Genomic DNA, 13,533 nt, shown 5'->3' on the forward strand with positions numbered 1-13,533 from the left:
CAGAAGGTGAGGGGACTCTGAGGTTGGAGCCCGATCCTGGGAGAACCTCAATCCAGGGGGTAGAGGTTGGGGGTGGGGGTAGCACCCAGGGAATTCAGGCCTGCTCTGGCTCATAGGGTGTTCTTGATGCTATTTTCTGCCTGCGCTGCCCACTGCTGCCCCGATCTCAGGATGGGCAGGCTGGAGTAGAGGTTGAGGCTGGGAGTGGGGTTGAGCGGGTGTTTGCATGGCATTCTATTGTCCACTTAGCACTGCTTCTCTGAGCTCTGGTTTCCCTGGTGGATGCCAGCAATTGTGGCAGCATGTTGCCAGATTGCCGACTGTTGCCGGTTAGGGAGGGGAGGCTGAGATGGAGGTCAGGCAGTGGAGTGCTTGCCTAAGATGCTGGAAGTGCTGGGTTCCGCTTGGTAGGGTGGTGCATGTCTGTCATCCCAGCACTCAGGAGGCAGAGGCAGGAGGATTAGACGTTAAAGGTCATCCTTGACTATGCAGTCAGTTTGAGGCTAGCCTGGGCTACACAAGACCGCTGTGGCTAATCGAAGTGATTGACAGGCCTCATGCCCCACAACAGGATTCGAACCAGAGTCTGCCTCTCTGCTAGCCAGGTCCTGACTTCTCTGGGTCTGGAAATAAGACTCACCAGCAGGCTGGTGGTAGAGCTAAGGTGATCTATGCAGTGAACATCCTTCTGCGATTGCCCTCCGCCCCCTGCCCTGGACACCCACTTTTCTCTCCTCTTCTTCTTCTTCACAGTAATAAGGCCCTAGAAGGTTTTCCCAGCAGTTGTGGTTCCAGGCCTGTAGAGGTGTCTTGGTGCCCTGTCCCGTCACTGGGCTAGTGTTTATTATTATTATTATTATTATTATTATTATTATTATTATTATTATTATTATTATTATCATTATTATTATTCCCTAACAAGTCAACCAGAAGGCCAGAGTGCTGTGGTGCTGTGTGGTGGGATGTGTGTCTGAGCTGTGGTAAGGGATGGAGCAGGAAGACAGCTGGGGAAAAAAAGATCAGCTCTTCCCCAGTCTGTGGCAGCTGTCACAGTGCAGCCAAGCTCCAGAGCAGGGGGAACCTGGAGTGTGTCCTGCTTTGAGTCTGGGCTGCTTTTGCTATTCCCAGGAGTTGCATGTCCATGGAGTGCAGACACTGGTCTGGCTTGTGGCAGCACTTTTCACCCGGGGCTCCTCAGGATGCAAGTGTTCTGCCTGCTCTGGCTAGTGGCAGCTGCTCAGTTCCTGCACTGAGAGACAGTGTGTCGTTGTCTACCTTGAGTGGACTAACCTGAGGAGCCACATTTGGCTGTGGTTGCCATTTATAGGGTAAATAAAATTATGCAAACGTTTGCTTTCAGCGCTGCTCTGCTACTCAGGCAAAACGAAATTCCTGGAGCTGTGACTTAGGAGCCTAACAAACGTAGCGGTGAAAACCCTAGCAAGCTCCATAGGTCTAACTCAGATGAGTCGCAGGCAAAGAATTCTAGGTACTGAGAAGCTGGTGACACTTTAATCTGACTCAGGAGCTTGCATGTGTCCAGGTCCTGGGTTTTGAGACATGTGTCACATGCGTTGGAGGGGGGAGAGGAGCGGGCGTAAAGCTCACATCATATCCCAGCTCTGACACGTCTCAGGAGGAAGGCCTTCATTTTGAGCGCGTCATTTCCCTCTTCTCAGTTTTGCCCAAGCTCTAAGAACAGTACCTGGTTGCCAAGGTGGACAAACTCCTCACATTAGTGCGGGTGAAGAAGGGCTTGGAGCACAGCGAGTGCTCCCAGGCGGCTGCATAGGTGCTGGCAGACAAGCCCCTGAGCATCAGAGCGAGTGCAGGAAGAACGCACACTGTACTTCTGCACTCTGGTGGGGTGAGAGGGACACAGATCCTGTGTTGGGGGGAGGTGGGGAAGACACAGAAGCCAGGGCAGGTCTTTTTTATTTTATTTTTTTTATCCCTGTTAGGATTTGAACATCAAGTATCCCTCAAAAGCCCATGGCCTGGTCATCACTATGGCTCTATAGTGAGGCACTGGGACCTTTAGGAGGGAGGCCTGGGAGAAGGAAGTTAACTCATTGAGTGGGACACTGGGGTACCCTCCTCTTTCCTTGTCATTCCCAAGCTGCTGTTAGGTGAGCAGACCTCCCTCCTCATGAGCTTTCACAAAGGCTCTTGTGATGGGTCAAAATGACTGACACCTTTGAAGCCAGGAGGCACCATGAATCTTCCATATAAATTGATTAGCTCAGGTATTTTGTCATAGCGACAGAAATCTTATAGACACATACATTGGCCCAGCAGACTGGAGATTGGTCTGTCTGTCCATTTGCAGCCTAAACTTACCCTTGCGCCAGGACAGGATGGACACAGGTCACAGCTTTGTGCGTCCACGCAGGACACTGATTTGTATTTTCCCCAGACACAAGGACAGACCCAGGGCTAATGTTGTTTCAGTGTCTTTAAACCTCTTTTTGATGGTAGGCATTCCTCCAAGATCATGGGCTGCCCTCTTTGTGTCTCTCCAGGTTTGAGGCTCCGTGGGCCCATCCTCGGGAGAAGCCAGCCCCGGCATGATGAAAGGCATCCTCATTGCTGCTGTTCTGGTGGCATTTGCCACCACGGCTGTAGGTGAGAGAGTCCACGTGGTCCCCTTCTGTTCCACCCCTTCCAAACACTCTTGCTCTTGGCATCCTGGTACCTACTCCCTGGCCTGTTGTGTTGTGTGAGACTCATGTGTCCACTCTTGCTGGTCAAGGTTGGATCTTCCTATTGGGGAATGACGAATAACAAGGAGAAACTAGTGGGTGTGGCTTCATCTCACAGCATCAGTTTTGGGGCTCCCCAGAGGATAGTTGGGCATCCCATCTGGATCTTTTTTTCCCCTGTGGTGCTCTATGAATGTCTGCTGCTTGTTGACTACATTCTGTGAATACTTTGTTCTCGCAGACTCCCTGAGGTGTGAGCAGTGTCACAAAACCAATAGCACCTGTGTTGCCAATGTCACTGAGTGCCCAGCAGGCTCCTTAAGCTGTGTCGTGTCCTCCATCAACACCACTCTAGGTGGGTAGAGCTGCCGCCATTGATGGGACTTGTGGGAGGTAGGAGCTACAGAGGGCGGGCACAGAAGAAGGATTCCTGAGTCAGGGCTGGGCTCTACACTGTAGAGGGACTATTGGGTTATGCAGATGACTTCCAGTGGCTGAGGTGGTCAGGAGTTGGATGGGAAAACAGGCACAGACTCAAACAAGCCCTGCGGTGTCTTGGGAATCACCGCCACGGAGTGAAACCTCACTGTAGATAACTTGTAGGTGTGAACAAGTTGCAAGAGCAACGTGGAGCTTAATAAGAGGCAGGTGTTTTGCCTGAGACATTTGTATTTATCAATGGCGTTCCTAACAAGGTGTTCTGATTAATGGGCACCTCTCAGAGCACTTAAAGCGGGAGGAACAGCAAACTGACATCTAAACCGTGGCCTTTGTCAACAAGGGGGCTCAGGAGATGGGTCAATCAACAAAGTGCTTGCTGCACAGGTGTGAGGACCCAAGCTTATCCCTCAGCATCTATGTAAAAAGGCCCGGCCCGGTAGTGCATGCCTGTAATCCCAGCACTGAGGCAGCTAAGCCCAGAGGATTCCTGGAGCTTGCTGGCCAGCCAGCCTAATACTGGTGAGGTCCAGACCACTTCGAGACCCTTCACCAAAAAATAAATCAGAGAGACAAGGCTGAAGCTGATGTCGGTCTCAGCCTCTTGAATGCTGGGGTTATGATTACATGCCAACGTGGCCAGTTAACTGTGTGTGTGTGTGTGTGTGTGTGTGTATGTGTGTGTGTGTGTGTGTGTATGCGCACACGTGTGCGTGTATGTGTGTGTGTGTGCTGGGCATTAGCTACATGGTTCTGGATATGCCAGGTACAAGTGCTCTACCACAGAGCCACACTCTCAGTCCCTTAGTTTACTTCAACTAACCCACATTTAACATAACAGCCACCTAGAGCTGATGTCCCAGATCGGGTAGCTCTGGCTGGATTCTCATGCAGTTTCTAGGAAGGAACCATAGCTGGCACTGTGACATTTTGTTGAATACCCAGTCCCACTGTGTCTGCTTTATTATTTTTCCAGATGTTAAGACAAATTAGTGGCCCGGAGAGGGCTGTATATGTGTTAGACTCGACCACTGTTTTCTGGTGTCCCTCCTGCCTAAGCATTTGTCCCCGACCTTTTGACATCACGGCACAGTATTGTCCTCCACAAAGTTCATGTTCAAGAACAAGAGATATGGTTAACAACAGCAACCACAAAAGTGTGAAAACTTTTAGTAATATGTTATGTCAGTTTACAGCTTTGTGTTGGGCCTCATGTACATCTCTCCTGGGCTGTGTGTGACCACCCGAGGCTCGCAAGGTGCAGCTTAGCTAATGGCGGTGTTTAACCCATCTCTCTGTTAATCTGATGAAAGGAAGTTCTCTGATGGGGAATGGTTTTCCCTTTGTTGTTGTTTTCTCCCCCAAGACGAGGTCTTACCATATAGCCCTGGCTGGCCTGGAACTCACTATGTAGACCAGGCTGATCTTGAACTTACAGAGATCTGCTTGCCTCTGCCTCCCAAGCTGTGCTGAGCAAAAGTTTGAGTCATCTGCCCTGTCTGAAGCATTGTCTCTTCGGGATGCTGCTCTCCCTGAAGTCTTTCCAGGCACTAACAGTCTGTGTTTGCTTTGGTGTAGGAAGCATCTTCAATTTGTACCAGAACAAGTTCTGCTCGGCCGATAATTGCAGCGAGAGCAACACTGAAGTGGCCTTCAATGTGCATATGTTTGATGACCAAAGATTCCATTTTGCAAGTCAGTGCTGCCAAGGAAAGGAATGTAACAACACCAGCCACGGTTTGTACTGGGCCCAGCAGCCTGTCCTGTGCCACACCTTCCAGCCCCACCCTTGGTTTTCTGCCTGCTTTGCTTGGCTGGGAGTGGATGTCTCAAGACCAGGCACTTCAGCACACAGCTGGGTGATGTTTACATCTGGCTTAGAGCACACTCACACAAGAATCATGGGAGATGCTAACCCAGCTCAAATGTCATGCTATCCCCTTCTTCAGTGAAGACAGGGCTCTCACAGTTCATTTGTGTGGCAAGCGAAAGAAACGTTCATTAGTCACTTTGTGATGCCAGGGCCTCTACTAAGGCAACGTCTCCTGCAGTCTAGACTCACCTCAGCCTTGCTATGGAGCCAAGGATGAGCCTCACCCAGTCCCCCTGCCTCTGTCTCCTCAGTGTTGGGATTATAGGTGTCCACCACTATGCCTGGCAACATTCTATTTCTCAGTAAAAACTGAAAACTCCTTACATCTTTTGTTTTTGTTTTTTAAAACTAGGTTAGAAATTAAGACTAAGAAAATGCACAAATCTTACTTCATCTACTCAAAAGCAAAAATAGTTAGCCAGGTGTGGTTGCACATGCCTTTGATCCCAGAACTTGGTAGGTGAAAGAAGCAAGTGGATTTCTATTACTTCAAGGCCAGCCTGGGCTATTTGGTGAGACTCTGTATCAAAAAACAAAAACAAACAAAAAGATACACACACACACACACACACACACACACACACACATATTAATAAGAGCTTTACAGAGAAATAACTTCCAAAAACCACTTAATGAGTAGTATATATGATATATTAAAATGTGTTATATGCAATATATACTAATGTATATACATATACTAATATCTATAGTATATTAGAATGTTGTGTGTGTGTGTGTGTGTGTGTGTGTGTGTGTGTGTGTGTGCATGTATATGCTCCATGCATATGCAACACCCATGGAGGATAGAAGTGGGCATCAGATCCTCTGGAGCTGGAGTTACAGAGGATTGTAGTTTGATACATGGTGTCTGGGAACTGAACCTGGGTCCTCTGAAAGAGCAGCTTGTGCTCTTAATCACTAAGCCGTCTCTCTAGCTGCCCCCCAACATATATTTTGATAGAATGCTTAACTCCTCACTTAGAAAGAGGCTGGGATTATATATTTGCTTGTGTATTTAGTCTGTTTCAGTCTCACTCGTTAGGTGGGGCTTTTGGGAAATCCTGCTGCATTCGCACAAGGCAACAGGAGTAGTAAAAGAAGTGGATAACACCTCAATGTTGTATAAGAATGGTTTTAAGCCGGGCGTGGTGGCGCACGCCTTTAATCCCAGCACTCGGGAGGCAGAGGCAAGTGGATCGCTATGAGTTCGAGGCCAGCCTGGTCTACAGAGTGAGTCCAGGATGGCCAAGGCTACACAGAGAAACTCTGTCTCAAAAAACCAAAAAAAAAAAAAAAAAAAAAAAAAAAAAAAAAAAAAAAAAAAGAAAAAGAAAGAAAAAAAAAAAAAAAAAAAAAAAAAAGAACAAAGAAAGAATGAATGATTTTAATCTTTTGGAATCCCTGCAGGGTCTCAGGAACCCAGGAGTTCCTAGACCACAGCGTGAGAAATGGCCATCTAAATCAAAGTGGAAAACAGGTATTTCTGATGATCTTCAGAACCCCCAACCATAAATTTAATTTTGTTGCTATTTCATAACTGTAATTTTGCAGTGTTTCAATTCCTTGGACTATTGGAAATACATGTATTCTGATGGTTACAACCCATAGCTTGAGAACCACAGAATTCGAAGAAGAAAAAAACCTGGGCAGAGACATTGAGGTCCATCGTCATAGGCACAGACCAGTAGGAGTAAAACAGATTCTCAGAGTGATTTAAAAAAAAAATTTTTTTTTTCTCCACCAAGATGTGAAAATGGACCATTTCCACCTGCTCAGGACAAGTCTTAATGCCAATCAGACACGCCTGTTGGCTAATGCTCAAACAGCTGGCTAGTGTTGACATTGGCTACAGCTTGGATTCTTTCTTTTCTCGCTCATGTCTGCCCCAGAGCACCATGGACCACAATTCTCGCAGATTAGCTGCCCCATAAGGTCTCAGGGGTTGTGCATAGAACACCTTTGGGCAAAGCATGCTGTCTTTAGGACTGGATCTGAGGCCCACGGCATGGAAGTTCTACAGCAGTTTCTCTGTCTGTCTGTTCCTGCCTCCCAGCCGTGATAACGTCCCAGTTGTGATAACGTGGTTCTAAGTAACTGCTTTCCTCTCCCAGCCTCTGGGACACAGACGCCTACCAATACCCTGTGCGCTTCTTGCTACAGCTACAACAGCACTGCTTGCGTGGAGAGAAGCCAGCAGTGTTACCAAGGAGAACAGTGTGTCCATGTCACTGCTGAGAATGCAAATGGTAAGTTTGGAGCGTCAACTCCTTAACAGGGCTCAAGCTGAAACCCAGCAGGCCTCAAGAGCTGAGCTAGGGCAGAAGAACCGGGGATGGCAGAAGCAGAGGCCAGAGACTGCCGCGCGAAGCCTTCGGCTGGATGCTACTTCTGCCTTCATCCGGGGCTACTTCCGGCTGCCTTTCTCCTGCCCTCCTGTAGTCACACTCCAGGCTCACTTGCCCTCCTGGCGCTTGCTTCTTTACTAGGCTGCCATTGCTCAGCAGGTGTGGACAGGCATGGGCTTTTATTTGTTTTTATATCTATATGTACTTTTCTTTTCCATCTTGAGAGGTGTTGGCTTGGGGCAGCTAGGGCCGTCTGGTTATTTCTTTTTACTCCTGCAAAGGTAACCTGACAGTGAGCATCATTTTCCCTGAGTCCCCGGAGCAACCGGATAACAGGAAGCAGGTGTACATTTGGTTCTTGCTGATGGATCCGCCTTGGGGTCACGGCCGTCCTGTAGCTCTTGCCTTTATTTTCCCAGGACAGAGTAGATCTCTGCTGGTCCTTTGTGGTCAGGGTAGGAAGATGGGGTTGTGGGTGGGGAGGAGTGCAGTGGGGCAAGGCCGGGGCCATCTCAGGAGTCAGGTCTGGAAGTGAATGTGCTGTGTCCTCCTACACACTACATTGGGCGGAACCAATGTGTCCATCCTGGCTGATGGAATGTAGTGACTTCCAAGAAGGAAACAAAGAGGTGCAAAGCAAAAATGGGTAACCAGTCAGTCTCAGCTTAAACACAGCTCAGGCAAATAAGGGGTTAAACCTGCACCCAAATACAACTTTCGCTTAATGTCAACTTCAAAGCTTAAATATAATCATGGATTTTCCCATGAATCCAAGAATCCTATGTTTTAAAGCCTTTAAAAATTGTTTTAAAGAGTTATTTTAGAGATATTTTAAAACTGAGTTAAAGGCATAGACACCCCCCCCGCTCCCCATGTACCTTTGCTGCCTGGCTCATGTGTAATTGCCCTCATTGTCAAAGGGCACACCACAGTGGTGAGCCTACAGCCATTGACTGTCACCCGAGTTGTCACCCGAGTCCCCAGTTTTCCTCAAGGTTCACTCCTGATATAGTCCATTCCAGCATGGTGGTGTCACATAGGCGGTGTCACGTCTGCCCTGAAAGCTTCTGTGAACCACCTGCTCATGTTTTTTTGTTTTTTTTGTACCCCTCAAGGCTCTGCCAACCTCTGGTCTTTTTTTTTTTTTTTACTGCCTCTATACCTTTTCCTGTCCACTTTCTTTCCTTCTCTCTTTTTCAGTGTCTCTGTGTTTCTCTGTCTCTCTTTCTTCTCTATTCCCCTGGGCCTCACCCATGTAAACCATGCATTCTGCCACCAAGCTATATACCACAGCAAAAGGCCACTTTCCTTTGGAAATGCTCCAGATGCCCACACTGCCCTAGTTCTTAATTCTAAACTTGTGCCCAAACGCAGCAACAACAGCCAACCCTTTCTCTGCCCGTCTCAAGCCTGCCTCTTCTGGTGATGTAGTCTCGATAACACTGAACCCCAGGTAGACCACAAATCGACCTTTTCTTGGTTGTTTTTGTCCAACGTCACTTTAAAAAAAATCCTACCAAGATATGCCAAACACTGTGCTTCCTGACTCTCAGGACAGAAAGAAGAGCAAACTGCTTTCCTCCTGGGGTTTGGTGGTTTCTTTCACACAATACACTCTGACAGCACCAAGTCCCTTCATACCCTCGAGTCCCTTCTGTCCCCTGGGAGCTCCCCGTTTCCCAGAGATGTTTGAGTTGCAGCTGACAAACGCCTAGGGGCACAAGTGCTCAAAAGTAGCCACTGTTATAACCACACCTTTGAAAGTGACACGGATCTTCTACAACTTGATCTGAAACTATGTTCAAATGAACAAAGCTTTGAGTTAAGCTAGAGATACTGAGAGTTTCCTGCACACTTTCTGTTGGCTTTTCTTTTTTTTTTTTCCCCAAGGAAAAACTCAGGCAGGAAGAAGTCAGATCCAGAGGGAGATCTGAAAGAAGATGCTGGAAGGCAGGTGGAGCCCAGGGTGCCCACTAATTCATTCCTTTCTGAATGGAAATTTGAGAGAAAGAACTGCCCTGAGCCTGTCACCCATGCTGTTTCTATCGATTCCTCCTTCCTTCTCTCCTCGTTCCTTCTTTTTCCCTCCCCTTCCCTTTGTATTTTTCTTGACAGGGTCTTGCCATGTAGCTGAGGCTGGCCTTGAACTTGTGACCTTCCTGTTACACTCTCCCAAGTACTGGACTTGCAGGTGTGCACCACCCGTCCAGTTTGTTTTTGGCTTTTTCATCTGACAGCTCCACAGGAACAAAAGAGATGGGGCATGCAAGCTCCAGCTCCCTTCTCTCTTTTAAGTCTGGTTTTGCAAGCCACCTTGCTCAGCCTCAGTTGCTTTTGCGGTTGGGTGAAGAGGGGCCTGGCCTCTGACCTCCATAGTTCTTGTACTGCAACTGTCTGGGCTTCTTCCTTAAAGCTGGCTTTCGGGAGTAGAGGGGCTGTTGCACATTGCTCAGCCTCTCGTAGATCAACAATCGTGCACGGGCTTGGGCAGATGGGCTGTGCAGAGTTCTGACCTCTCATTTGCATCTTCAGGCACTTTGGAGCTGAAGGGTTGTTCCGACATCAGCAGCTCTACTTGTCAGTTCCTGTCCACTGAGAACACAACAGTTGGAGAATTCATTTTCAGGAAGGTTGTATGCTCGCCCGCCATTATCCTCAGCACCCTACCAGCCAGCACGAGCACCCCAACAACCAGCATGGGCACCAAAGCTTCCTTCACCTTCTCCGTCTTCGGCAGCCTCCTGCTTCTGAAGCTGTTGTTCTGAGGTCCTTGGGCTCTGCCCGACCCAGTGTCCCATGCATGTCAACACCTTTCTGTTCCCATACCTTTCAGTGTAATTGTTCAGTGGGTTAGAAGTCACAGCACTCCAGGCAAGGCTAGCAGTCACATTAGCTCCTTTATTAAAGTGTTGCTTGATGTCTAGACAATCTGTCCTGAACATGTTTGGGGCTGGGTGTGGTCCAAGTCACTGCCCAGCCTTTCTCATCTCTGGGTGGAGGTGGGGGTCTTTGCTTTGGAGATTGGTGCTTCTTTGCCTCAGGACTCAATGACATCCGTGCTCTTGGTCTATCTTGCTTCTGAGAAGCTAAGCCCACGGCCTTGCTGGTCCCTTCTATTATTATCCCAGTGCTCTAGCATCCTGCTGGCTACTGTTTATACAGTCATGGGCAGGAGGGACCCCAGCTGAGAACTGTTTAGTCAACAGTTGTCCTGGCTGCGGCCAGAGGCCCACAATATATGAAGAGAAAAGAAAACAAAAAAAAAAACTCCTGTCATCCCAGGGTCTTGTCACAATGAAAGCCCAAGAAGGGCATATGCAGAAGGACTGCTGAGGACCAGAATGCTCCCACTGGCTCTGTGATCAAGTCTTCAGGAAGACAGAGGGCAGAGGGGCTCAGAGCCTGGGATTAGCAGGTCTCCTGTAGCACGGTACAGGATGGAATGTGACCACAGGACCCTGGTTCCTTTACTCAGAGAGTTGAACCTGTTCGTCCACTCTACATCAGATACCCAGGAGGCAACACAGTACTCATATCCAAGCTTGTAGGGTTCATGTTTAATGGTAAGGTGGGTGTTAAGCTAGTTTTAGATAAATAGGCTTTTCTGTAATAAAGAAATCAAAAGGAGTAAGTCAGCAAAGCTCTTTATTGTCCAGATCTGCTGAAAATGAAGCAAGAGCAAGCCACAATGAGGGCCCATGATGCTACACATCACTCTGTCCACTCTAACTTACCCTAGTTTCTTTATAACTAACTTACCTAGTTTCTTTATAGCCTGAGGTGGCTGTTGGGAAGGGAATCCAGGACCTCTGCAAGAGCAGCAAGTGCTCTTAACCACCGAGCACTCTCTCCAGCCCCACCTTAGCTTTTAATTTTGAATTTCATGATCACTGAAAACTAGGAGTGCCTGAGAACGCTTTCATCCAGTGCTCCAGTTTCATGTCTGTTGCTGTGACAACACATCCTCACCAAAAACAAAACAAAAAAGAACCAACCAACCAACAACAACAACAACAACAACAAAAACCCAAAACCAGTTTAGGAGATAAAGGGCTTCTTTCAGCTCTCGGTTCCCGGCTACAGTTCATCACTTAGAAGTCACACCAGCAGGAGGGTGATACGGCTGGTCATATGCATCCATAGTTAAGAGCAGAGAGAAACATATGCACACAGCATCGCTTTGATTTCTTCTCATACAATACAGGACCCCCTCCCTAGGGAATGCCACCACCCATAGTGGAATGGGTTTTCCCATATCAAAAACTTAATTAAGACACACACACACACATACCCTAAGACATACCTACAGGCCAACCTAATATAGACAATGCTTCATTGAGACTCTCCTTCCTGGTTGTTCTAAGTCAAGTTGACAATTAAAGCCAATCATTGTGCCACACCTCTGTCAACTTGACATACAACACAACACTTTTAAACCATAATATTTTAGTCTTTCTAAACTATTATGTCTGTGCACCATATGAATGCCACCGGTGCCTGCAGAAGCCAGGAGAAGGTACTGGATTCTCTGGAAGAGGAGTAAAAAAAAGTTGCCTATCATCACAGGAGCAGCCACCACTGTGGTCCCAGGATGGCTTATTTCCTCTTTCATTTTTAGATCTGTTTCTTCAACCAGTGGAACTGACAGAAACACAATGAGGGGAACACAGAGAGACACATAGTAAAGACAAGCAGAGACGTCCACAACACAGACTTAAACCAGGGGCTCTGGTGATGTCTCATGCAGTTCCCAGACACTGGAACTAGGCCTGGGTCCAGACTTTTCTAAGTGCCTTATGCAGAAGGTGCCATAAACAGACTTACCTCCAGAGAGAACAGATCCAGACGACTTTCTGTAGTTTCCTGTATAGGGTGGAGGCATCTGGAGCAGAGGCAGGAAAAGTTCCTGTGGTTCTGAAATGTCTCAGAGATGTCAGTTCTTGGTACAATCAATTCAGGGGATCTGAGGCCCTGGGAATCTCTGGGAATCTTGCTGGTGCCCCCAGAATGTTACCAGGAAATTCCTTTAAAGAACACAGACCCCCCTAAAGCCAATAGAAAGTCTTTATTTGCCAGATGGAGGGCTACAGGGGGAATGTGTCCAAATTGAGTAGCCCCAAGACTCACCATTCTTTGCCTTTTATGCACAAAAACCATATACCAGTTGACACACTTTGGTCAGGAAGAACCATTAGCCAGAGCCAAAAAGCATAGGGACTTTCCCAGATCCTAGGTCTCTGATGGATTAGGTCTTTGTTCCCATTTTTGGCAGCTTGGGGGCCTACATGCTGGGTTCCAAGGCCATGGTGGTGCCTCTATTATGGCATCAATTGTACTAAGGTCTTGGGGTCTACAAAGGTCTGGGGTCTTGTTATACAATCAGGTCAAAATAAACCCAAAACCCAGTAGGGCACATATCAAATCTTGTGGGTTCAATGTCCAGTATCTGAAGCTCCTAATAAATTTTTCCTTACAAAGGACTCAGGAAGCCCGACCCATCCAGCTCTGCTACCAGCAACATGTACCACTTCTTTCTTGGCCTTAGGTGGCTCCACTCTGTACCTGTAGCTTTACATGGACTTAGCATCTCTAGGACCCTGGGGTCTCCAAAGGCAACCAAGGCCACTTTTACAGCTCCACACAGGGACTCCTCTGACACACAGTGCCAGCCCCCCCCCCCAGCTTCTCCTCATGACACCCTAAACATTGCAAATGCATCTTTTATGCTTTCAAAAACCAGTACCATGTGGGTGACACTTGTCTCTCCGAGCTCTGCTGTCAGCTTGAGATGGAGCCTGCCCCTTTTGGGTCACAGCTGTGTCGGGATCTGTGCACTGACCCTGAGGAAAGACTTTTCTTTGCCTCACTGGAGCTGAGAACTTCATTTCAGTGGTGTCGGTCTCTCCGACCATCATGGCTGCTCCCCAGCCTGAGCAGCGCACACAGATTGCTAGCCAAAATGCCACGCAGAACAATCCCATCCCTGTTCCTGACAGAGTCTTTGATAGCCTTCAAAGCCCCATGAGCTAGGTCTCAACTCTCTATGTTTCTTACAGAATTTTTATCTTCCAAGGCCCCACTAAAACGTCCCATTCCTGTGCCTTCAGGAAACAGTGGCTTTTCTAGACCACTGTGCCAAAGGCTCTCATTCTTCTGATAATATTGTTCAAAGCAT

The 13,533-nt window shown here is 47.9% G+C and overlaps 1 protein-coding gene across 1 annotated transcript; it reads left to right on the forward strand.

Moving 5' to 3' along the window:
* Positions 1-2,570: 2,570 nt before the first annotated feature.
* On the forward strand, positions 2,571-10,123 carry Lypd8 (LY6/PLAUR domain containing 8). The gene is made up of 5 exons (XM_051167276.1): positions 2,571-2,625; positions 2,944-3,061; positions 4,723-4,877; positions 7,125-7,259; positions 9,891-10,123. Exons 1-5 carry the CDS (start codon positions 2,571-2,573, stop codon positions 10,121-10,123), a joined length of 696 nt encoding a protein of 231 aa, XP_051023233.1.
* The last annotated feature ends 3,410 nt before the right edge of the window (positions 10,124-13,533 follow it).

This window comes from Acomys russatus, chromosome 25 (genome assembly GCF_903995435.1).
Source record: "Acomys russatus chromosome 25, mAcoRus1.1, whole genome shotgun sequence".
Lineage (NCBI taxonomy): Eukaryota > Metazoa > Chordata > Mammalia > Rodentia > Muridae > Acomys > Acomys russatus.

What these genes read in the sequence shown, in the direction of transcription:
- Lypd8 (XM_051167276.1), top strand. Translation starts at nt 2,571, where the DNA reads ATGAAAGGCATCCTCATTGCTGCTGTTCTGGTGGCATTTGCCACCACG. An exon ending in ATTTGCCACCACGGCTGTAG is followed by an intron (nt 2,626 to 2,943) that starts GTGAGAGAGTCC and finishes TTGTTCTCGCAG; the next exon opens with ACTCCCTGAGGTGTGAGCAG. An exon ending in ATCAACACCACTCTAGGTGG is followed by an intron (nt 3,062 to 4,722) that starts GTAGAGCTGCCG and finishes TGGTGTAGGAAG; the next exon opens with CATCTTCAATTTGTACCAGA.